This window comes from Trachurus trachurus (assembly GCF_905171665.1).
Source record: "Trachurus trachurus genome assembly, chromosome: 3".
Taxonomy (NCBI): domain Eukaryota; kingdom Metazoa; phylum Chordata; class Actinopteri; order Carangiformes; family Carangidae; genus Trachurus; species Trachurus trachurus.
The window spans coordinates 35,014,864-35,038,775 of NC_139893.1; the positions used below are offsets into that span (position 1 = coordinate 35,014,864).

The 23,912-nt window shown below is 41.2% G+C and overlaps 3 protein-coding genes across 3 annotated transcripts in view; 2 read left to right on the plus strand and 1 right to left on the minus strand.

The window, feature by feature from the left end:
• Positions 1-316: 316 nt before the first annotated feature.
• cfap70 (cilia and flagella associated protein 70) lies at positions 317-15,736 on the plus strand (the record flags this gene model as incomplete). Its single annotated transcript, XM_083992849.1, has 25 exons — positions 317-388; positions 1,107-1,293; positions 1,746-1,841; positions 1,935-2,005; positions 2,742-2,933; positions 3,036-3,218; positions 3,906-4,000; positions 4,505-4,595; positions 4,757-4,894; positions 5,528-5,689; positions 6,127-6,218; positions 7,288-7,348; positions 7,458-7,640; positions 7,794-7,925; positions 8,000-8,143; positions 9,466-9,599; positions 10,257-10,372; positions 10,845-11,063; positions 12,210-12,352; positions 12,894-13,046; positions 13,767-13,928; positions 14,603-14,692; positions 14,860-14,961; positions 15,322-15,369; positions 15,605-15,736. The coding sequence occupies 25 exons, from the start codon at positions 317-319 to the stop codon at positions 15,734-15,736; spliced, it is 3,198 nt and encodes a 1,065-aa protein (XP_083848975.1).
• Positions 15,737-16,380: 644 nt separating this feature from the next.
• LOC311001736 (transmembrane protein 138-like) lies at positions 16,381-23,489 on the minus strand (the record flags this gene model as incomplete). Its single annotated transcript, XM_083992858.1, has 5 exons — positions 16,381-16,582; positions 18,618-18,693; positions 18,998-19,169; positions 19,372-19,577; positions 23,409-23,489. 5 exons carry the CDS (start codon positions 23,487-23,489, stop codon positions 16,470-16,472), a joined length of 648 nt encoding a protein of 215 aa, XP_083848984.1. The 3' UTR covers positions 16,381-16,469.
• Positions 23,386-23,912, plus strand: part of LOC311007190 (CD151 antigen-like) — a 30,390-nt gene continuing 29,863 nt past the window's right edge. Inside the window, exon 1 of the mRNA XM_084000287.1 lies at positions 23,386-23,559. The gene's annotated coding sequence lies outside the window, so the exon portion shown is untranslated. The remainder of the gene's footprint in view (positions 23,560-23,912) is intronic.

A 23,912-nucleotide genomic window follows, 5' to 3' on the forward strand; every position in this document is an offset into this window, starting at 1 on the left:
GACTCGACAACTTGGCGAGTAGCCTAGCTGTTCAGAGGACCAAGGCAATCTCAGTCTCCTCATGTAATCCCCAAGTATAATATACAGTTGTGTCTGACAGTTTTGCTTATTTTACCATCTATTTTCTGTAGCCTGAAATGTATTTCCAGAGCAAAACACTGAAATGTCGGATTGTTCTTGAAGGAATTGAACACACCTGCACGTGTGGCACCGTTGCCATGGAAGCATCAATCTGCGTATGCAACAAAAAGCACCCAAGGCTTGCACCGCTAGTGAACAGCTAACTATTTGACGTTATTCTGTCGTTTGCAACACAATGGAGACGCCTGAAAACACAGGTGATGAAAACCTGACGATAAAACTTACCGCCATTCGAGGAAATAACCTGGTAAGTCTGCTGGAGGTTGGCAAAAGTGATAAAGTAACTGTTACACTAATGAACTAACGTTACCATTAGTATCGTAACGGCTAAAGAAACAGGTGTGCTTACAGGGCTGTAATTAATGTTCATTTTACCTATTAACTGGTTAAATAAATAAATAAAATGTATCAGGTTATCCAAGTGTGGTTTGAGGTAATCAGGAAAATGTTTAGATTTGGCTGCAGTTTTGGTTGAGCAATGTCTGACCAAGGTTTTATGAATTTGTACAGTTGGAACATTTCAAGTTTCCAGCTCCTCATTATTGAGGCTGTGTTTTACATTTTTGATAAATTGGGCATTGGGTAGAGAAAACGGTTCAGTTTTATATTCTTGCAAATCAATATTTAATTCATTTAGAATATAATCAACACATTTATATTGACAGTCGTTTTAATTATAGTCCTCTACAAAATAGTTGAAAACTAGGCTAACTCCACATCAAGTCACCATTAGACTTTGGTGGGCTTAGATATATATTTTTGACTTTATGCCGGATGCACATCACTTTAACTGAACTGGTTATTTGTGTTATTTTCCAACATTTATTGTAAAATGACACAGTAGCCTGCTGGAACTTGAATGACTGGTATCAGTGCGCTTCAAAAACCAGCCACACCAGAGGACTGGTGTGTGGATCAAACTAGTACTCACCTAGTGTAACATATTGTTCTTCTTCTCTCTTTAGCAAGGGAAAAAGGGGGGGAACTTCCAGTGTGTCCTGAAGGTTGAAATGGACGGAGTGATGCTGGGAGAGTCAGACAAGAAGCAGTTCGACCTTGTGGAGCAGTGTGTTGACTACGACTTTACCTGCGCCTTCCCCTGCCCCAGTGACACTCAGGCTCTTAGTTACATGGCCCATAAACCGATTATACGTAAGTTGATTGTAAAAAAAAAAATATTTCTCTGTCCCCTGATAGTTTGCATTGCTGACAGGTGAGCAAAGCAAAGTCTAACAATGAGTTTTCCAAATAATACATTTCACTCAACTCAACACAGAGAATATTTCACTGCAAGAAATTTTGTGCAAATATTGTTGCTCATGAAGTTCAGGAAACTGGTTAACTGAAAAACACTGACTTTTGCTACAATTTTGTTTTCATTTAATGACAGTAATAATGATTAACTGGTTTGTCAACATAACCCCATCATTGTCAGAAAATTCAATTTCAGCTCAAATTGAAATAGTTATCCCATATTATTTTAATAACGCTGGTGGTAATTTTGCTGATCATAAGTGAACAAAAACAGAAGAAGCCCTGAAATCATCATGTTTTAACAACACAGTTTTTGTTTTCTTCTTTTTGGATGGCTTTATTGTGATCAGTAACAATCATAGAGCTCCACCCTGAAGAGAAGAAAATTGAGGCAAGGACATCGGTGCTGGGCCAAGCAGTGGTCGACCTGCTCCCACTGCTGCAAGGTAAATCTGCTTGATATGTTTTTGTATGGTAATCAGAACCTCTGTCTCCCCAAATGTCGACTGGGTTCTGTGGATTTTCTCATCCATATTCAGGTCAGCGCAGCTTCTCATCCACTGTCCCAGTGAATCCAGTGACCAGTCCCCCTGTCAAACTATCCTCCCAGGTTGGTTAGTTGAATAAAAGAATTCTTAAAGGGATAGTTCAACATTTTGGAAAATTGGCCCATTGCCATAATTCCTATAGTCATAGCAGCAGGTTCATTACCTTTAATTGTCAGTGCAAGCTATTTTTAGAAAGGCGGAGCAGAGCCGCAAGCTGCTCAGAGCTACACTACGTAGGCTAATGGCATTTCTTGGTTTCCTTCATTAAACCCATCAAATACACAATCCAACAACTCCAAAACGCTCTTGTGGACAAGTTGTGACCTGCACATTCACCACACTATGATATAATAACGGTACATTACGAGTAGTTTTGCAAATTCATGCAAAACCGTTGATGCGCATTCCCGTCTGGGGCAGTTTTTCGGCAAGCAGTCTGTGCAGGTCACAACCTGTCCACCAGAGCATTTTGGAGTTGTTGGATTGTGTATTTGATGAGTTTGATGAGGGACACCAAGAAATCCCATTAGCCTCTGTAGTGTAGCCATTCTAAAAATAACTTGCACCAACCATTAAAGGTAATGAACCTACTGTTAAGACTATAGGGATTATGGCAATGGGCAATGAACTATCCCTTGAAATGCTCATGACAGCTATTTCACCAACATGTGTTGCATCCTCCCTCAAACTCTAGGGCTTTAAATAAGATAAGATTAGGTAGGCAACATCTGTCATATTTAGTTTTATAGTTTATTTACAAGAAACACAATTGTGCCTGATTATTTTGATTCCCTTTAGCGGTCAACCTTGGATGTAAGTGTGAGTGCATCGGCTCCAGTTCTGTCGGAGGCTGACCTTTCAGCCTCCAACCTGCTGAAGGTGACCGTAGAGACAGCCTACTCTGTCCCCGAGTCATGGATGCTGCCCCCTTGTCCTGTCCCCACTCCGTCCACCTACACTGCTGCCCTGGAAGTTCCACTTACCGCACAGGTGAGTTTTCACACTGTGGTTTTCATGGTAAGACTTTGAATTTCAATCTTTTCAGCATGAAGGATTGTAACACTGTGGATGTGCTATTCCTCTGACTCCCAGAAAGATCAAGTGCTGCTGTTCAGTGAGGGGCAGCTGAAGGCTGGGGGGCAGAGGGAGGAAAGTGGCAGACAGAGGAAGAGGCCCCACCAGGCTCTGCTGGTGCCTGGGAACCACTTCCTGTCAGGAGCCTTTTTCCAGGCGGAGCCCATTGAAGAGGAGGACGGTCAGCTGACAGGCTTAGAGGTAATCGCAAATTTGTTCTGCCCCTGCTGCTGGTTGTGTTTGCACATTACTGTCATTAACTGTCAACACACAGACCTGCATGAAAACGAGGAATGCTTTTCATTTGATAGATAGAACAGACGTTAAAGGGATACTTCACCCAAAATCGATAATTCACCTAATTCATCTACTCACCGTCATGCCAAGGAAGGGTTCGGAGAACTTTTGGAATCATCAAAACGCTTTTGGAGTTCCAGTGGGCCTCCGGCTGGCAACGGTAGATAGATATAATGGCGGCGGATAGAGTTCACTTTTGAATTGTCCAAAACACACACTATGAAACATCCAAATACCTCCATACTGCTCGTCTGTACTGACCCAAGTGTCCTGAAGCCGCAACATGAAAAAAATGTTCGAAAAAAATTATTCTGATCTTCTTCTCAGAGCCCTTCCTTGGCATGACGGTGAGTAGATGATTGGTGAATTACTGTATCGATTTTGGGTGAAGTATCCCTTTAAGGTTATCTTCAAGTGAAATTAGAGACATACTGTATGGGCTTAGATAATGACTAATGATACGATGAGTAAAAGTGTCATTTAAAAGTAAATTTCCCTTAGTAGCACATCAAATACTGTAGATGATTAGAGTAGTGACCCAGCCTGGAGGCAGGCTCAGCTACATGACTGAAGGGCTTAATGTTCCTGCAGGACCGGGGGTTTCGTAATGAGGCAGAGACCACTAAGAGCAGGGTGAGCTGGGACACAGAGATGCACTGCTTTCTGGATGAAGGAGGAACAACCAGGTCAGCTACACACACACACCTCACTTCACTACCTCCCACCTGTTGGTAATGAGAATAAAGAGAGATTATACTGGGAATGGGGAAAGTCAGTCATTAATTTCCTGGGGCGACATATAGACTTTTAAGAAGTGATACAAAAGAACCAAATTTGAAGATTATAGCAGAGCATACACTTTGTTCCTCATTCAGTGGGGGAAAAATGGAAATCAGTTGATCTTATTGCTGATTGATCCTCATGGCCATTTATTGGACCTGGTTTTGATCTGTAAAACTTTGAATTTAATTCCTTGAATAAAATCTCTGTAAAGAGTACTGGTCTAATAATGGAAGATATCAATGATTTACAGCAATAAATAAATAAGTAAAGTTTATTTCTGTTTATTTAATAAACATAATAGCAGAATGCCTTTAAGTGAATTGAAGTGCAAAAGTAAGTGGATAATAGTAGAGAATACAGAAACATATATGAGAATATGGTGTATAAATGTTGACTGTAATTTTCAGGCTACGGCAGAGGATCGCTGAGAACAGACTGTGGCCGATGGAGATTGCGAGGCTGCTGGCTCCGCTAGGAAAGGAGGTAGAAACCAAGCAGGCCAAAGAGCTGCTATTTCCTCTTCATAGTGTATTGATTCTCCAGTCCACCTCTGTAACTTTAACTAACTGTAAGAAATTGGAGACAACAAAAACAAACATTAAGTAGTTGGAAAGATTTTAAAAAAAATAGTTGAAAGATAAATGTGTGTGTGTGTTTAGATAACTGAAGAGAACCCAGAGATCCCCTTCCATGGTGTGGCGTTTATTGACATGGGGCCGCTGCTGTATCCTGGAGTGAGACGCATCCGTGGAGCATATAGCATCCAGCCCTTCTCTGAGGCTGAGTTACAGAGCAAGGTCAGACAAAGTCACTCAAGCATGTTTACTGTATAGCAGAGGTCTTAACAGGGGGTCCACAGAGGTGCTGCAGGGGGGTCGTAGAATTTTTGGTTCATTAGACAATGATTTTTATCTTTAGTTTCCACATTTACCATATGTTTCAAATAAAAACGTCAATTTGAATAGCTTGTCTGCATGATTATCATGCAGTTGACAGACATTGATACTGGTATTGGTATCAGTGAGCAAGGTCTGTTTATAAACTGCAGAGGGACAGCCTCCTACTCACTGTAGCTTGTACATGTTTAGAAAAAACATGAATATATAAACGTGTACATGTGTATTATTTAAAAGCTTAGTATTGAATGCACAATAACAAGCTACATTAATACATGGTACTGCACCCAGTTTAATATATAATACACAATTTCTTAATATAGTAGGGGTCCCTCTCCATCTCCCAGTCAGTTTGGGGATCCTTGGCCTGAACAATGCTATATTGCTGCCCCCGACCCCTGCTATATTGAATAAATACAGCCATGTCTTGTGTGATACAAAAAAATACAGAAAATCATCTACTAAATAACTCTAATTCTGCTCCTTGGTGTGTGCACTGTTATTCTGACTTTGTCATATACCTTTGGCTTACAGAACCAGAGGAGTGTCAGTGTGTTGAAGGAGCAGGCCAAGGCTGCAGCCAACCAGATGAAAGCTCGTGCCAGCTCCGCTGCTGGCTCTTACAAGGGGAGGGGCGGGAAGAACTCTGATGGAGGCAGCAAGGGAGTCAGGGATTCAAAGGAGCCAGCCAAAAAGGTTAGTAAGGTCAGGAAGGTCAGGAGTACCTGGACTGGAAATTTTTTTTTTTTTTGCATTAAAGTTTAATTTACAGAAGTTTGATGAACAATGAACAAGTGCTGAAAAGTTTTCTAAAGCTCTCTTGGATTTTAGCAAATAAAAAGCACATACATATTTTTGTTTCAGCATAAATAGCCATGGGAATATTTAAATTTGATATACAGGTTGTGTTTGTGATGGCTGGACCGTAATATAATGTGTTTTTAGTCACACCAGCCAGCTGTCAATCATAGCAAACCGGCTGCAGTCGATAGCACCGCCGATGCTGTGACCGAAACTGAGCCGCACATCAATACGGAGGGAAATGTAAGTTTGAGATGATCAGCAGCACAGCTCTGGTTAGTAAGATTTTAGAAGCCTTCAGAGTATTAACAGCTCATTCTTCTTAATGACAGATGTATGTGGAGGCCAGAACGTATATTATTATTGAGATAGCCGTGGATAAACCTCTGGTTCCCAAAACATCTCCAGAGGAACTGGCCAGAAGGTAACGTGTTCCATAAATCCTCTGAGTGTCCTGTGGTTACTGAGTTTGACCTGGTTATTTTAGTTACAGTGTTTCTAGATTGTGACCCTGAGATATCAGAACACTTTTTAAGTCATTTAGTTATTATGAATTCAGTTACTTATTTAAAGGGATAGTTCAACATTTTGGCAAATTGGCCCATTGCCATAATCTGTACAGTTTTAGGACTCATCAAATACACAATCCAACAACTCCAAAATTCTGGTGAATGTGCAGGTCACAACTGGTCCACGAGAGCATTTTGGAGTTGTTGGATTGTGTATTTGATGAGGGAAACCAAGAAATCCCATCAGCCTCCGTAGCGTAGCTCTGAACAGCTCGTGGCTCTGCTCTGCTGTTCTAAAAATAGCTTGCACCAACAATTAAAGTTAACGAACCTACTCCTAAAACTATAGGGATTATGGCAATGGACCAATTTGGCTAATTTGCCAAAATGTTGAACTATCCCTTTAAATGTGCCAGTTCTGATAACAGCACAGAATCACACTGGTCTGTAATACTGTATTTCCTCAAATAGTAACCCTTTATTTATACAACTGCAGGATGCCTAGCCCTTATTTCTAATTTACGCCGTTCATTTTTACACATTAGCAACCAAGCTCATCATTCAGTAGCTCATCTTCATTCTCCCTGTGTGCTGCTGGGCTCCTGTTCTCCTCTCTGCGTTGGAGGAGTTCCATTGCGCTCAGCGTAGCACTTCACTTCACAGACCTGCTGTCCAGCAGTGCAAGGCTGTCCCTTTCTAAAGCAGAGGATGAGGTCGGCTTCACTCCCTTCAGTCTTCACAGACAGTCCACAAGCTTTGAAAGACTTTCTGGTCATATCCTTCCCAGGCGGCCGATTTTTTATTTATTTATTGACCTGGCCTGCGTTTATTTGTTTGTGTAAATAATGGCCCCAACCATTATATGAGACCCGACTGTTAATTGAATGCTGGCTATTAAATGAGGAAATACAGTATATGTTAATTGACTCGCTGTGGAACATGGATATGGGATGATGTGCTGAGATGTGTCTCTGTTTTCTCCAGGTTGAGGGCATTGATTCCGCCCAGAGTCCAAACTCCAGCAGGTCCTAGCAGAGCAGAAAGAGTAAAACACAGACACAGCTACTTTAACACACACGCACACACAATAATACATACACGAGTAGAGAATTGCTCCTTTTCTGATTTCTTTCTTCTGGTGTGTGTTTATGCAGGCATTGCTAGACTTCCACAAGCAGGTCGGCAATGTGGTGTCCCAGGTTTCAGACCAGTATAAGGAATTGATTGAGACAGGAAATGAACAACTGGTTGACTGCAGCCAGGAGCAAATGAAGGTTCAGGTTATGGGAGCACTCAATGTCTCTGGAAGGTACTTTGCCTTCAAGGAACAGATGAAGGTCAGTCCTGCACACATTAAAAGTGAACTGATGACACTTCTATAAACTCTGAGAGTAATATTGTCAGAATGGTTCTGTTTTTCGATCTGTCTTTTTCTCTGTCATAATTTAACTCCACAGATGTGTGTGTGTTTGTGTGTTTCTGGTGTGTAGCTTGCAGTGGTGAGGCTCGTACGTGACAAGATGCAGAGAACAGAGCCAATCACTGACCCTGAGGAGTTAAAAGCTTTTGTCAGCAAGCTCTATGTTTACCTGGTGGATGAGATGCACATATCGCTCAACAAGGTAACAAGCACACACACATACACATTTACACACAAATACACACACTCTCAACGCTGTCCTCTCTACTTTACCAGATTTATTTAGATGACGTAGATGATGATGATGATGAAGATGACTCCTCGGATGTGATCCTGTTGAGTTCTACTCAGCTCAGACATTTTGCCAGGGAGGCTCAGCTTACAGGGGATTACCAGCAGGCTGCTCACTACTACCATGAGGTACAATGACATGATCGCCCTTCAAGAAAAGACCTATACTGTGTTGTTTAGTCATAACTATACTGAAAAGCACTGATATATAGCATTCTCAGCCAATCACAAATGACCATCTGTAAATTTAAATCTATGCCTTTGTGTAGTAACTGATTTCTGATTGTTTCTTATCTGTGAAGTATATTTATAATATATTTATTATTAATATTATTTTTTGATTTGTTTGCTGGAGCAGCTGGCCTTAAAGGGGACATATTATGGAAGTATCACTTTTTTTCCCCAAAATGCGAGAACTGACCAAAAAATCTGTAATGTGCAGACTCCCTAGGTTGAAATCCATGTGGTTTTACAAGCTGTTCCCTCGGTTGTCTGACAATGATGTTATTAGTTTTTGAATTTGCATAATACCACCCCTACCTGTGCGGGTACCCGTACCGGTAGAAAGTGGTTAATTTGTCTTTAAAGGGACAGGCACTCAAACCAGCCATTCTGAACAAGGCTGTTTTGAGAGGATGAAAAGAGCTGTGATGTTTGATCCTTGGGGTATTTTGACCAAAGCATGTCACAGACATAAGCGCGTTTCCACTGCAGGAACTTCGGGGTAATTTTACGGGAACCTTTACGGGGCCGAACGGAGTCCCTGCCTGGGGGTAGGTACTCGGATCGGCCCTGAAGAAGTCGCGGTGGGGCTTGAGATTTACTCTGTGCTGATTGGTCAGACTCAAAGCAGGATGTGACGCTAAGAGAAAGCCCCGAAATAAGATGCATTTTATAACCCAATGTTACTAAAAACGGAAAAACGTCCGGAAAAAAGAGAGAATAACTCAGTAAAAGATGAGAGTAGCAGTAGGCCTGGTAAAAAACAAAAAGAGAGTGGTAAATAGGCGATAGCGGGATTACGTGACGATCGAGACAGCCTTTTTTTTTTAAAGAAAGCGGCTATACTGACAGAAAAAAACAACAACAAGAGCAGTAAAAGAAATGAAAAAAAAAACGCTGCACAACAACCACGCAATGACCGAAACTGTTGCACGTCGCCGTAAGAGCCCAGTGGGTCCTGTCTGCAGTGGAGACACGGCCACCGAGAGGGCCGAGTGAGAGGACGGCTCCTGTAGAAGTTCCTACCCCCTCCTTTTACCAGGAACTCCTGCAGTGGAAACGCGGGTCATGTCTTTAAGACACCTGGGAACTATTTTAATTCGTGGAAAAGGGGCATAATATGTCTCCTTTAATTCACATTGCAGATAACGAGACTCTCTATGCAGCTAATGAGTCTCGATGATCACATGAGTGATTTGCTATTGCATGATGTATTCACTTTCCTACAGCTAGTGGTGAGACACCCCCGTGAGCCCTCCCACAAGTTTGAGTGGGGGAGCCTATACATGCTGACTGGAGACTTCATGAAGGCTAAAGAGTGCTTCCATGATGCTGTGTCCACCCAGCAGACACACAGGCCCAGGTTAGACGCTCCAGTTACACTAATATCAGACATATCAACAGAATATCAGGATATAAGTGGTTGCTGCTTCGTAGGCCTGTATGATCATGTTTTATGAAAGAGCCATGAGCTCAGCTGAAATCCAGAGTGACATAGATAGAACTTCCTGTCATGATGTTCTTCACTCGCAACACTGCCTATTCTGTATCAGAGCGACTAGACTTGTCACTTTGTACATTTCAAACCACAGGTATGTGACAATAAAACTTTGCAGTACACTCAAAATGAAGAGAGAAGTTGAATTCAGGGGCAATCCAGGTCCCCAGACTGCCACTAAATGGGGTATTTTGTCCCTAAAATTGAGACAATGCAAATCATTTTTACATTTACTTGAGACTACCAGTGAAATGTGCAAGGGGCAGCCCTGTCATTACAGGTGGCAGGCCAATGTGTGTGAGGATCATGAATGAAAGGAAATGTGAATATTTGCTTTGCCTTTCGATTTACAGTTCCCCTAAATTTTTAAGATTTTAAGTTAATAAAAATGTTACTCTGGAGCCCTGCAGTCGGTAAGGTTATTCAGTGGTTATGTTTATACAGAAAGCCAAATAAGGTGATGTTGAGACGAAATGTGAATTCAAAATCAAGACTTGCTTGTTCCTCTGTATTTCTCTCCAGCCTGATGATGTGCGGTGTCTTGGCAACAACATTTGAGCATTATGAGGAGGCCCAGCTCTTCCTGGAGCAAGCCTCCAGCATAGACCCACCCAGTGTGGTGGCCTGGACGCTGCTGGGTGAGGTGAAAGGCTGTACTCCGACTCACTTCTGTTTACCCTGTGAACTGATACAGCTACTCTCTTTTATCAAATATCATGTCTACCCAGTGTGACAGATGCTGCCGTGAAGTTCAAACTACACAAGACACAAGTTGTTTGATCCACTTTTTCTTTTATTCTTCATTTAAAAAGAGTGGAAAGAACGTGTTCTCGAGTTTTACTGATCTTTATAAGAGTTGGTGACTCAAATTCATTATGTGGTTCCAGTACATAACTTTAGTATTTAAATTGCTATTACCAAGTCTTTCACAAGCTATTCTAATGGAAATCCCTGAAATCATCTTAAACAGGTATTAAAAACTGAGTTAGCTGTAACATTTATATTAGCCCCCACAAACTCATAATAACCCTGAGCAGTAAAGCAGAAAAGATGCAGTATAGGGAAATGCACAGTGCTTGGTCTTTTCTCATTCCATTGTCTGCTGCCCAGGTTTACTCCATGAGAGCCAGAATAAATCCATCCTGGCTGAGAGGGCTTTCCTGGAGGCCCGAAGGCAGTTAAAGGTAGACGAAGGAAAGAATCAAGCACAGAGCGAGGAGGAGGAGCAGACAGACAGAGAGGAGAAGAACGAGAAGGATGAAGATCAGGTGGAGGAAGTGGAGACAGACAGTCCTCCATCTCAGTCTCCCACTGATGGTGAGGTACAAGGTGAGGTTAAGCTGTAGGTGCTGTTGGGAAGAACAGTATGTTGTACTTGAACTCCTCTGTTCTGCTGGCTCCACATTGCCAACACTTTTTAACATTTTGAACACTACATCAAAGGGATACTTCACCCAAAATCGATAATTCACCAATTTTCTACTCACCGTCATGCCAAGGAAGGGTTCTGAGAACTTTCGGAGTTATCAATACGCTTTTGGAGGCAACGGATTTTCATATAATGGCAGCGGATAGAGCTCACCTTTGAATCGTCCAAAACACACACTATGAAACATCCAAATACCTCCATACTGCTCGTCCCTATTGACCCAAGTGTTCTGAAGCCGCCACATGAAAAAGTTAAATTATTTTTTTCCGAACAACTTTTTCATGTGGCGGTTTCAGGACATTTGGGTCAGTATAGACGAGCAGTATGGAGGTATTTGGATGTTTCATAGTGTGTGTTTTGGATGATTCAAAGGGGAACTCTATCCACCGCCATTATATGAAAATCCGTTGCCAGCCAGACCCCCCCTGGAACTCTAAAAGCGTTTTGATAACTCTGAAAGTTCTCCAAACCCTTCCTTGGCATGACAGTGAGTAGAAAATTCCTCTCGCTCACAAATAACAATCCTCAGAAAGTTCTCGCACTTGATAGGACATAAAAACTAAAATGAAGATAATTATAATGTAATCTCAGTTTGAACATAGTTAAGGTGCATTCTGTTGGCATAACCTTGATTGATTGATTTGATTTATTCGTCCATTCCACAAAACATAAACATATACACAAACAAGTCAACATTTCATGATCAATATGGGCGAAAGGGCAAAGGCAGATTGAAGCAAAGCTTATTAATGCCTACCCTATTTACAGGAAGAAAAACTAACAAAACAAAATTTGTAGGAAGATTACACTCGAAGAGTAGAGTAAGTAAAGTGAATAATATTAAAACAAAACAAGCAGAACCATCATTTAGTAATAATAATTAACTTACTTTACCTACCTACCTGAAAACAAGGCTGGTCTTGTCTGTCACACACTTACTGAGGCTCTCCGTGTAGTGTATATGCCAGATGATTTGGCTCTTCGGTGCAGCTGATGTTACCTGACAGTATTGCTGTATTTTTTTTCTTTTTTTCTTTTTTTTCCAGACCCAAATAATGTTGACGAGGACTCGAGGATGCACAAAGGGCCTTCACCACAGAATGTCAGCTTTAGATCAGTTCCAGCCAAAAATTCAACCACCATTTACACACAGGCTGTCCAGTTCCTGCTGCAGAACAATGCCCTGCAGGTAAAAACTTGTTATGGCAGCTGCTGGGATCCTGACTGGACAAGTACAAACAGAAACAACCAACAATGTAGAGTTGTATTGTGGTTTCAGTTTAATTTCTGTTTATGTGGCAAAAGTGATTTACGACAATTGCTTATGGTTTAACACCTGAGGAGCAGTTGACAGTATATTATTTGATATTGTATGAATCAGTTTTTAGAAATTCAAACACATAAGAATGACAATAAGCAAATATAGACACAATGAGAATACATAGGAATTTAGTTGCTCTTTACTTACGGTATTTATTTGTTTTCTTTGTTTATTTGGATCCCTATTACCAAGGTAGCAACTGCTCTTCCTGGTGTTCAAATCTATCCCTAACCCAGAACATTTCTGAAAACACCAACAGGGAGATTCTCTGCAAGTATTTTGTCAACATGCTGAAATGAAGTGACATCCTTGACTGCCTGGAACTGGCATCGTCAGCAGTAGCCGCAGCTCCACCAAAACAACATATAAGAAATTCAGTCATAAGCTAACAATGTTTTGTTGCTGTCAGATGGCGGAGCGAGCTCTCTCCCAGGAGCTACTGTGTTCAGATGGAGGCCACAGTGTCTCCTACCTGCTTCATCTGGCCCAGCTGCAGCTGCGTAAAGCTGACTACTGCAGTGCAGCTGCCAACCTCAAAGAGGCGCTGTTTCACAGAGATCAGGTACTCGCACACTGACTCCTGACTGCAATACTAAGCACTTGGTGGAAAATGTGACATGTATGTTTGCTGCTTCTTCGTGCTCTGCTATTCTGACTTGTTTAAGTCCAAAAGCTTTCAATCACATGTTCAAATAGCCTCAAAGATCCACATCTAGTATTGAATTCATAAACTCTGTCACCTCATTGTTGTTCTCAAACTGCAAGATTATAATTGGCTGGCCTGATTACATTAATTTGAATATATAGCATATTTACTGAAATCAATGAGAACAATTACACAACAGCTGGGGGGGGTAAAATGTGACAAAAATGTCACAGCTTTCAAGGTAAAATATTAAAACCATCTGTGAATATAGTTATTAACCTTTATTTAGGACGAAGGGCATGACTATTCCCAGTTTCTACAATAACATGGTTATTTGTAACAATTGTAGAGTGACCTGAGATGTAGAAGCAGAGAGAGACAAAGGCAAAGTAAAGATCAAAAAGGCAGTGTCTCTGCTTAAAAACAGGTGGATATACACAGGAAGTCAGTTTGAAAGTTGTAAACAGTCAGAGGCAGGGGCAGGCAGAGATCCAAAAACCACAAGGTTAAAGCAAAGGCATAAACCTTTGAAACCAACACAACTGTTTCAAAATAAACATGTGGCAGAGTAAGACTGATTAAACTTACATCTCTTCTGAACATTAACCTGGGAATCCCTGTCCCCCCTGTGAACAGGATGCAGACACGTGGGCTCTGAATGGCCACTGTCAATACCTGCAAGGAGCATTCAGTGACGCCCAGTGGAGCTATGAGCGGAGCCTGAGCTTCCTGCAGCAGCCATCAGACTCTCACCTTGTCCTCCTTCGCCTGGGATCCATCTACCTGCAGCAGGGGAAGGTCAGATACTGAGACAAGCTTCACAAATAATCTGATCAGCCATGCTCATGGGGAGATTTGTGCATTTCCAAGAATTCTTCAGGTTTCCCCAGTTATTCTTTAAGTTTATCAACCATCTTTGATCTACTATAAAGTAAGCATTTCAGTCAAATTTTTTGTTTGTTTGCTTTTTTGTTTTTTAAATAGCACAACTGGCCAAAAAAGTCAAAAGAGCACTGTGCTGTAAGAACCAGGCAGAAGTTAATAATTCAAATTTAAAGGGATAGTTCAACATTTTGGCAAATTGGTCCATTGCCATAATCCCTATAGTTTTATGTCTATTAACGTTCCATTATTATTTCATAGCGTGGTGAATGTGCAGGTCATAACTTGTCCACCAGAGTGTTTTGGAGTTGTTGGATTGTGTATTTGATGAGTTTGATGAGAGAAACCAAGAAATCCCATTAGCCTCCATAGCGTAGCTCTGAGCAGCTCGCGGCTCTGCTCCGCCGTTCTAAAAATAGCTTGCACCGACAATTAAAGGTAACGAACCTACTGCTAAAACTATAGGGATTATGGAAATAGGCCAATTTGCCAAAATGTTGAACTAGCCCTTTAAAACAACTATGCTAACAAACTTTGTCACATCATTCATTTATGTTATTTTTGTTTTATTTTTAATTTTCTATTTTCAGTTTGAGCGAGCCAAAGCGGTCTTCCTGGAGGCTTGTGAGAAATCTCCATCGTGCCTGACCTGGCTGGGCCTGGGCACAGCCTATTACCAGGTAAAACTCCAACTCCAGCACATCCATGGAGATGATGCCGACCTAAGGCCTGTCAGTATTAGACAAGTGTAGGAATTTAAAAGTAAAGCAGTCGACATCAGAGGTAACCCCTGGGCACAATGATCACACTCAACTTTGTGTTTGTTTTTGCGCGTCTGTCTGTGTAGCTGGGGGAGCTGTGCATAGCTGAAGAAGCTCTGACTGAGGCTAACCATTTGAGCAACCAGAATGCAGAGGTGTGGGCTTACCTGTCTCTGATTTGCCTCAGGGTGAGTGATGTTGACGCTTTGAAAACACACGATCTGTCTCCCAGCTGAGCTCTCTGCAAGTCTATATTTCATGACAGAATATGACACAGGGGGCTGACACTTCCCTCCCTCTTATAAAGAACAATATAACCAGGAAGCCTTTCTGTAGCCTTTCTTTCCAAAACACTGGGGCACAGCCTATGGTTATCATTACCTCCTGATTGTGTAAAGCTGATCCAGTGAACTACACATCTCTATATCCTATATTGTTCACCCATGCAGCTGCTGACCTGGGGCACAGTTAAACACAGATTCACTTTTCCACCTTGTACAAACAGATGTTTGACCTGATCTAACTATGTGATGAACCTTTTGTTTCAGTCGGGCAGACAAGACGAAGCAGAGCAGTTTTATAAATATGCAATAAGGGTGAGTTTAAATTTGTTATTAGGGTTATTATTAATAATCTGTATTCAAAAACCGTTTTATAGTGAACAAATAAATGTATATCAATTTCTTTCTATATTAAAAATCAATCAAACAAAAAAAGATATATTCAACACAGGATTTGATTCTTCCCTTTAACTGAAGTGTTGTTTTATGATTGCACAAACAAATCTTTTCATTTCACTCACAAATCTTTTTTCTATCCTTCATTCCCCAGTTCAACCTGCAGAAGGAGTCGCTCCTCAAAGAGTTTGAGGAGCTGAAGAATCAGCTCCGCTTCTCTCAGCTGGTTTCCTGCTTTGGAACGAACTCTGGAGCAGAGTTTCAATTAAAAGGACCAACGTTTTAAAATACATTTTATTGTAACTGTAACCACAGCTTTTGTGAATATGAAACACAAACAGTCACAACTGCACACAGTGGGTCAGACAGCTGGTCAGACACTGGAATTCAACACCTGGCCGAGCCAGCAATATAACAATAAATTCAAACCGTGTTCAGGATAGACTGAACAAACAAACTCAATGGTCTCAAATGTATATAAAACAGTTGCAATTTCATCGTTTTAAAAATGTACAGCATTAACAAAAGAAAAGAGAAAAGGGCATGTGGTGACTAGTATCAACAGAATTCTTAGAAAAAACATAATTTCACTTTTCTTTCATATTTACCATCTAAACAGAAAGTCTCATGAGACACTCTGGCCTTGCCACCCTAATAGCTCTTTCCAGATTTTGGCACAGTCTTCCCTGCACTGGAGGGAAGAGTTATGTGGAATATATTGTTTTGGCTACAGTCCCCATCAAACAGATTTACAACACATTAGTTTCAAGTGGTGCATTTTAGGCAGGAAAATGTCTTATTATAAATATGTAAATTAGTGCTCCCAATTTGAAGCCGGTTTTATGACTGCAAATAAACTCCTTGTGCCTTCCATAAAACACTGATGAAGTTGCAAATTTTAACATTCTTAGATTTTTAGCACTTGAAACACTGACTTTCCATATTGTAATTATTTTTCATGGTGCCATCTTTACACTGGTTTCAGCCTCTGAGGCATCGTGTGTTCTGCTGCAGTGAGATCACTGTCGGACTTGAGCAAAGAGTTCTCGCAGCCATGGTGAATCCTCATAGAGGCGAGGGTCACCCAGATACTCTGAGGTCCTCTTGTAGAAGTAGTAGTACAACACAGAGGCTGTGGAGAGGAAAACACACACACACACACACACACACATCATGATTTTGTAGCACAAGAATTAGAGAGAATGGAGGATGATTGTTAATGAGGCAGTTCAGCTGCTAGTGTTTTGTCTGGTTAACCAGCTGACACATTTCTGACATTAATGCACATTGTCATGACTCTTCCCAGTCTCATACTTATTACTTTCTGTTTTCATTTGAAATAACTATTTAACGTGTCTGTGTGTGCTGTGTTTGTTTCCTGCTTTAGTGATTGTTTGCTCCGCCCCTCGTGTGTCACCTGGTTCCAGTCGCCCCCTGCCTCCCTTATGTGTTCAAATATCTGTGTTCCCTTCCCTGCTCTGTGCTGACCAAATAGTTAAGGTGCGTACCACGCAGCTGCCACATTTACAGTTTCATTTCCAGCCAGGTAGCCATTGTTAGATGTCATAACTCCCTCTGTCTCTCTCTCCCTTTATTCCTCTCTTTATCCCTGTTTCGTGTTGTGCTCAGTCATCTGTCACATACTGTACTCGCCAAAGGCCGAACATAACTTTCATAATCAACTCAAAAGTAAAAACTGTAATTACTTGTCAGGCAGTCTATCACACTGAATCACTTTAGTTACCGCTGACTAATGCACTGTACACTTTTTTATAGCTACATAATATCTATTAACAGGGCAATGGTAACTTCTATTTATTGAAAAGATAGATATCGGTAACACTTTATACACACTATTAAGCATTAAAGGTGTACAGAAATGGACGTTTGTCCTGTTTGTCGCGCCGAGTTGTCACGAGTTGCCACACGAGTTTACCCGAGTAAGGAAAACAAATTTGATTGGTCGTTATCGAGTGGGCGCGATATTCAAAGTTTGGGGCGAGACCGAGCTCGGTGTGTGTGTGTGTGTGTGTCTCAGACGTTTGATTGACGGATGACGGATCCAATGTCAGTGGCTGATGAATCGTGAGCAACTTGACGCATAATTCGTGCGCCTGCATTATCCAAAGCAAAAAAAAATACCACACTTTCATCCCGGATTTAATCAAAAATAGAATTTTGCACAAAGTTTGGGCTACATCATCTGATAGATGAGTTATTACACTAATGCTAGGACCCACAGTGGGCTCAAATTCAATTTTCTTTTCTGTACAGCTTTAAATAGTGAATTCATCATTTATAACACATGAATACTCATTAGTATGTAGATTATAAACACAGTTAAAAATGTTTTACTCATCATCGATATGCACTAACTGTATGTATAAACTTGATACTAAGTATTCATGCGTTATGAATGAAGAATTCAGTATTAATGCTTAACTCATGCTTAATAAGTGTGTAGTTATTATAAAGTGTTACCTAGATGTCTACTGAGTGTCTCCTAGGTGACCTGAGGGTTAATCTGTGATTGTATATGACTTCAAAACCACAGAGAGATCCCTGTCAGTATAGTTACAACTGTCTGCATCATTCAGGTGAAACTCAGGCCAGCAGGCTGTCTTAACATATAGGCTCATAGTGAAAGACATTAGTGAGCTGATGATACAAGAATGAATCACACACCGAGTAACTCTTTAAGTTGGATTTAAAATAAGTAGCAGACAAAACAGGATGACAAATAAATTATGGCGACAGCAGGATCACCTGCAGCGCACAACTAGACAATAAATCCCTATATCCAATTATGAGCTTATACGTGTATGAAAATCACACCCACATGGCAGAGTGAGATCACTGCCTGGAGCCTGTCAGTGACAACCACATCAAAACTACACCATCACCCCGAGATACCCGTTTCCTAATGAGTCCCAATCTAAGATACTGTATAACATATACCATCGTGACTGCTTCACTTGTTCTCTTTATGATGGTTTGTGAATACAATTTATCTCTTTATCACAGTGTAAAGCGATGTGTCGCTTGTCTTGTTTCTTTCTTTGATAGAAGACCGATTTGATCATTTCTGATGCGCCAAGCAAAGCAAAACATTTAAAACAAAAACATCTGGCTGGCGTTAAAGAGAAGGTGTCGACACGCTGTCTTACCAGTTCTCTGGAACACAAACAGCACCTGAAGGCCGTCTGTCCAGATGAATCTGTTGGTGTTCAGCCAGCGCAGATTCTGGGAAGATTAGAATGAAAATAGAAGTGTTAAAAATTTTCATGAATACATTTTTTTATTTTTTATTTTATTTCTAACTTACAATTTAAAATCAGACTGATGGATAAATTGTACAATAGGTGGAGTTTGAGGGGCCTTGAGATACAGATTTGAATTGTCATAATTAACCTTAATCTGATCATTTTTTCTTTCTTAATTTAAGTTTTAGTGTTTTCTTTAGAAAGACCTTATAATATGTTTTAATACTAATGTGGATATTTTGATAAACTGTAGTTTTGCCTGTGTGCACTGTTACAGTACATACCATAAGCCAGGAATGGAGAATGATACTGAAGGTCAGGTAGAGAGCAGAGAGCATTAGCAGGGTTCTAAATCGCTCCAGCAGTATGGCGACCAGGCCGACCTGGAACACGAAGGTGTTAAACAGCATCAGCAGAACGATGATCAGGTTAAACAGGATGGCAATGTCCTGGATGCTGTCGAAGAAAAGAAGACAGGGGGAAGAAAGAACAATGAGATCAGCAGAAACAAAAGAGGATAATACAATTTCATGTCATTCCAGCAGCCTAAATGACTCAGTGGAGACAACTAAACCAGGCTATTCTTAGCTCAGAATTATTTCCCCTTTGAGCCAGAGATAACGTTTGTCTGTTGTAACAGTGAGTAACTCTCGCTTACATAAAGAGAACCAGCTGGACCGCGGGCTCGGCCCTCAGCAGCTCGCTGAAGGAGTTGACGAACAGGTCGAAGGAGAGCAGGCTGAGCTGAATCAGCAGCACCAGAGAGTAGTTGCCTGTTTGGAGCGTCTCCGGCCCGAAGGCTGGGCGCCCGGGCGGACTGTGGTTCCACGATGGATCCAAGGCTGCGCTGCGCTTGCACACACACTACATAGAAACATCAATCCACACACACCGCAGTCCTGATTCTTTGGGTGCTTCGGTGAGGGGTTCAAGCGGCTCCACTCTGATTTCCCAAATGCAGGTGAAGAGTGAGGGATATGCACAACATCAGGGCTCCATGTCCTTTTGTCAAAACTAGTCCTGTTCACTTGGGAAAAACTGAAGTCCTCTCAAAATGAGAAACAGAGTCTGGTTTTGGGATGAAAACGCAGATGTCAGCATGTCACAGCTGTTGGATTTTACAGATGTGGAGTCTCGGTGGCTCCCACAGCAGGTCAGACATCAGTGTCTTTGATAAATCCAGCTGAGATCCTGTGGAGGGAATCAAGAGACGCATCAGTCACATCCAGCAGCTGAAAGTAAAGGACAGTTTCCACTTTGTTCCTGCTTTGCATTCACTTTAGTTCCAGTAAGAACAAACTTAGACACATTATAGAAATGCTGCTATTCGCTACACTGAGGCATTGGCTTCATTTACAGCAGTTAATATTCAGCCTTTGGGAAAACTACTCAAAACCTGGCATCAAGTATTTTGGTCACCTGCCAATGAACTGAGAGGAAGTGGACGGCAAAATAAAACTTCACCTCCAGAATTTCTAAAAAATCCTGGCAACTTGTGCAACGCTGACTTAAGCATGAGTAACCTGCAGCTGCCCAAAACCAGTCACGGTTGTCTGCTATGAAATGTGGTCTGGCATGTTGATGACTGAATATATTTCACACTTATGTTGGCACAAGCAGAATATATAAACAGCTAAGGAGAGGCTGAGTGATCAGGACTGGATCACTGAATAAAAAGATGCATATCCTCTCACCTCCAGTGGTAGCTAATCCTACAGATAGTTTGTATTTCAGTTTTCTCTTTTTGCTGTCATCAGTCAACACTGGAGAAAAGCAAAAGTTATTTTTCTGTGCCTAATCTACGTACAGCAACTGAAAGAAGTCCTGTTGAATTTTTGAGAGCAGCAAAAAATAAATCCCATCCACCTCCAAGATCCTAAAAAAAAATCCTTATAAATAAAACCACAACAATCTTTGCTGATACTTTTAAAGAAGAAAAAAGAAAAAATCAATTTGAATTCTGATTGAACCAAACCTCAAAGCACAAAAAGTGAAATCAAAAAGACCTGCAAAACAAGCTACAACACAGAGTACAATGACATTAAATTAAACATGAAATTACAGTTTACCATGTAAATCAGCTTCCTCGTGTGATGATATTCAATGATACCCCCAGAGAAACAGCAGAAAACAAGTAGATCCTGAGCTGTTCCTTCTGTTTCTCCTCTTTGTTTGTTGCACATTGAAGGAAAAAACATGCTCCTTTCACAACTGTCACCACCACTGGGAGTAGCTACTAGTTAAGTAGGCTGTAAATCTTTGCCTTGGCTCCACTGGCATCTTGTGAGCCAGGATCACTAACACACTGACACCAGGTGGATCCTCTTATGACCCCCCCACCCCCTCCCTCCCTGTATTTATAGCCTGGCATGGCCGTGGCAGGTGTGAGGAAGATTAGACCTACTTCTAGATGCTGGAGCTACAACTGGGAGATGACTTCTTCTTGATAAGCGTCCCACTGAGATTCTGGGTTAGCAGCTCTGCCGACTCCCAAAAGACAACAAGACGGTGTGTGCAGGCAAAGAGGAAATAACACCAGGGTTGAGGATGAAACAGCTTGCTCGAGGTTTTCCAGTGCTATGCACACATCACATTACAGGCAAAGATTTAAATTTACACGTTTGTTATTTTTTGGTTTTATCCAGAATGTCAGATATTTAATTTCCCTTTGGCAAGAGCTGTAGTGTAATTTAAAAACCCTTCGTTGTTGTTGTTCATGTGGTCCCAGCTTGTAGTTCTTAGTACCGTTCCACTTAATCTTCTTAGGAAATTCCCTGACAGCTTGTTGCTGTACACAGAAATTATATATTCTGTCTTTTATTACTACATAATTTTAACAACTAACGTTAAACTGCTGCCAAAACACAAAAGTGTTAGTGTGTACCTGTAAATGAAGGTTGTTTCCTGAGGCCGATGTAGCGTTGATCCCTCCTGATGATGCATGTGGTCACAAACAAACAGTGTGTGCTGCACAGATTGACAGCTTGTGCCCGTTAGTAACAGGTCTGTGACCCCCCCTCCCCCACGTCTCTAATAGACGGGCACCAGATTTTTGTCAGGACAGACACCTTCATACTGCAGGCTGCTGCAGCTATAATGAAAAAGTGTTGTAAGATTGGATGGATGCTACGGATGAAGCTGTGTTTGATACTTTATCAATATTGATGTAATATCTGCTCAGATTTCAAGCACAACAAAAAATGTCTGTGTGTGTGTGGGTGCGTGTGTGTATGTGTGTTACTAAATGCAATCTGCAATCCTGTCACAACATGTGCAAACAATTTCTCTGAGAAACCAATAAAACATGCCATGACAGTGTCTTTGTCCACAGTGGACTGTGGATTGATTAGACTACAAAAGAATGCAGATTCTGAGTGGATGTGGTCAGAAGTTTCTCCTTGGCTTTTTCAGTCACATTTCCATTCCAGATTACGGTAAGACTTTTAGGAAGGTGATCTGGCCTCCAGCCAAAAGAAAACCACTGTCATCTAGAGGTAAGTGTGCATTACTACATGCACACACGAGACAGTGCGTACTCACACTGTACAGTGTACTGTACTGTATGTGGATGTCCACAGACCATCAGTGTCAGTTTAATGAAATGTAATGTTTAGGGACAGGAGATGCAAATAACCATTTATAAACACACAATAATATGTTTTTATAAAGGCTGAGGTTGATGTTGTTAATGGTGAAATACAGTAATGTATTAATCAGTTACGTATCAGTTACTATTATGTTTTAATTGAGGAAGATCCTCCCACAACATGACAGTGTATTAGGGATATGCCTACAGTACAAACCATCAAGTGTGCAGTAATAAATGTTAGGAAGTCATTAATAAAAGACAACAAAGTTTTACATTTGTGTTTGTAGTTCTAAATGTGAACAAGCAAATAAGAAATGGATTATGGACAAAGATGAGGGCCATTGTCATTAGAGTGGTAAGCAAAAAGCTCCTCCTCTTAATGTCATTAGGAAATTAATTATTCATCATTTATGGAGCCATTAACTACAGTTTATAGATACTTTCAGAAATGGCGCATTATCAAAAAGAGGTCAAATGTGTAATTGCAGTGTGATGTATTTAGGGTCCACATTGCAATGTGGAGTGTTTATTTATTTTTTTACAATAATTCTTTACATAATTAATTTCAAACGTAGAGATATTGAAAAATACAGACAGAGGAATTCAGTTTTAGTTTGTTATAACACTGAACTGTTCAGGAGCTGTCCAGCAGTTTACCCAACACTCCCATCCTCCTACAACTATTAGCCCACTCAATTTAATTATTACTTTTTTTAATTAGGCTACCCCTCTTCTATCTTCTCTATTATGCTTCACACTAGTTATTTAGACGGTGATGATCTCGGTCTTAAGGGTGGTAATTTCCACATTTTTGAGCTAAAATGTAGCCTAACAATATTTTAATCATGATAGAATAAAAAAAAAAAAAACTACAACACTTGATCAGATTAATAGTCAATACTATAGTGAACTAAGGAGTACTCTGATAACCTACTGCAGCCTTTCTACCCTCTATCTGCACGCCGCACCGTGCAAGCAGAGAAAGCGTTGCCCCGGGACAGGGAAAAAAAACACACCCACCCAGAAACATGCAAGGTGGCCCGGGGTGGAGTCAGCAGCAGCAGCAGCAGCAGCAGCCTCACTCAGCCAGTCCGTGAACTCAGCACTTTGATTTTACTGCCCTTCATCTTCACTTGGCAGTCGGAGAGCTCTTTAACCGAGGAAAGTGGAAGAAGAAGAGGCGACATTTAGGATTATTTCCTCCATATTTCACCTGTGAGCAGAGCAGCGGCAGACAGACCCGGGACAACGCAGCAGGTGAGGGGGAGCAGGAAGTGGTCGGTGTTAGCATCGCACCGGAGCCGCCAGCGTTATCTTTATTGTCGTCCTTTGCGGCACAGCTGAAGCGGTTTCCAGCTTTATATGAACACTTGTTTAACACTGAAGTTTTAATAAGTCTACTGTGGCTTAGAAAAGTAGCTCGTTTTCGTTAAAACAGCCCGTTTTCCTCCCAACAGCAGCAGCAGCAGCAGCAGCAGCAGCAGCAGCAGCAGCAGCAGCTCCAACTTTAGCTTTAGCTTCAATCCTACTACACCGGTGAGGAGGAGATGCGCTGCACTTTGGTTTAAAAACCTTCGAGAAAACACACAAAACTTTGATTTGTCTGTGCT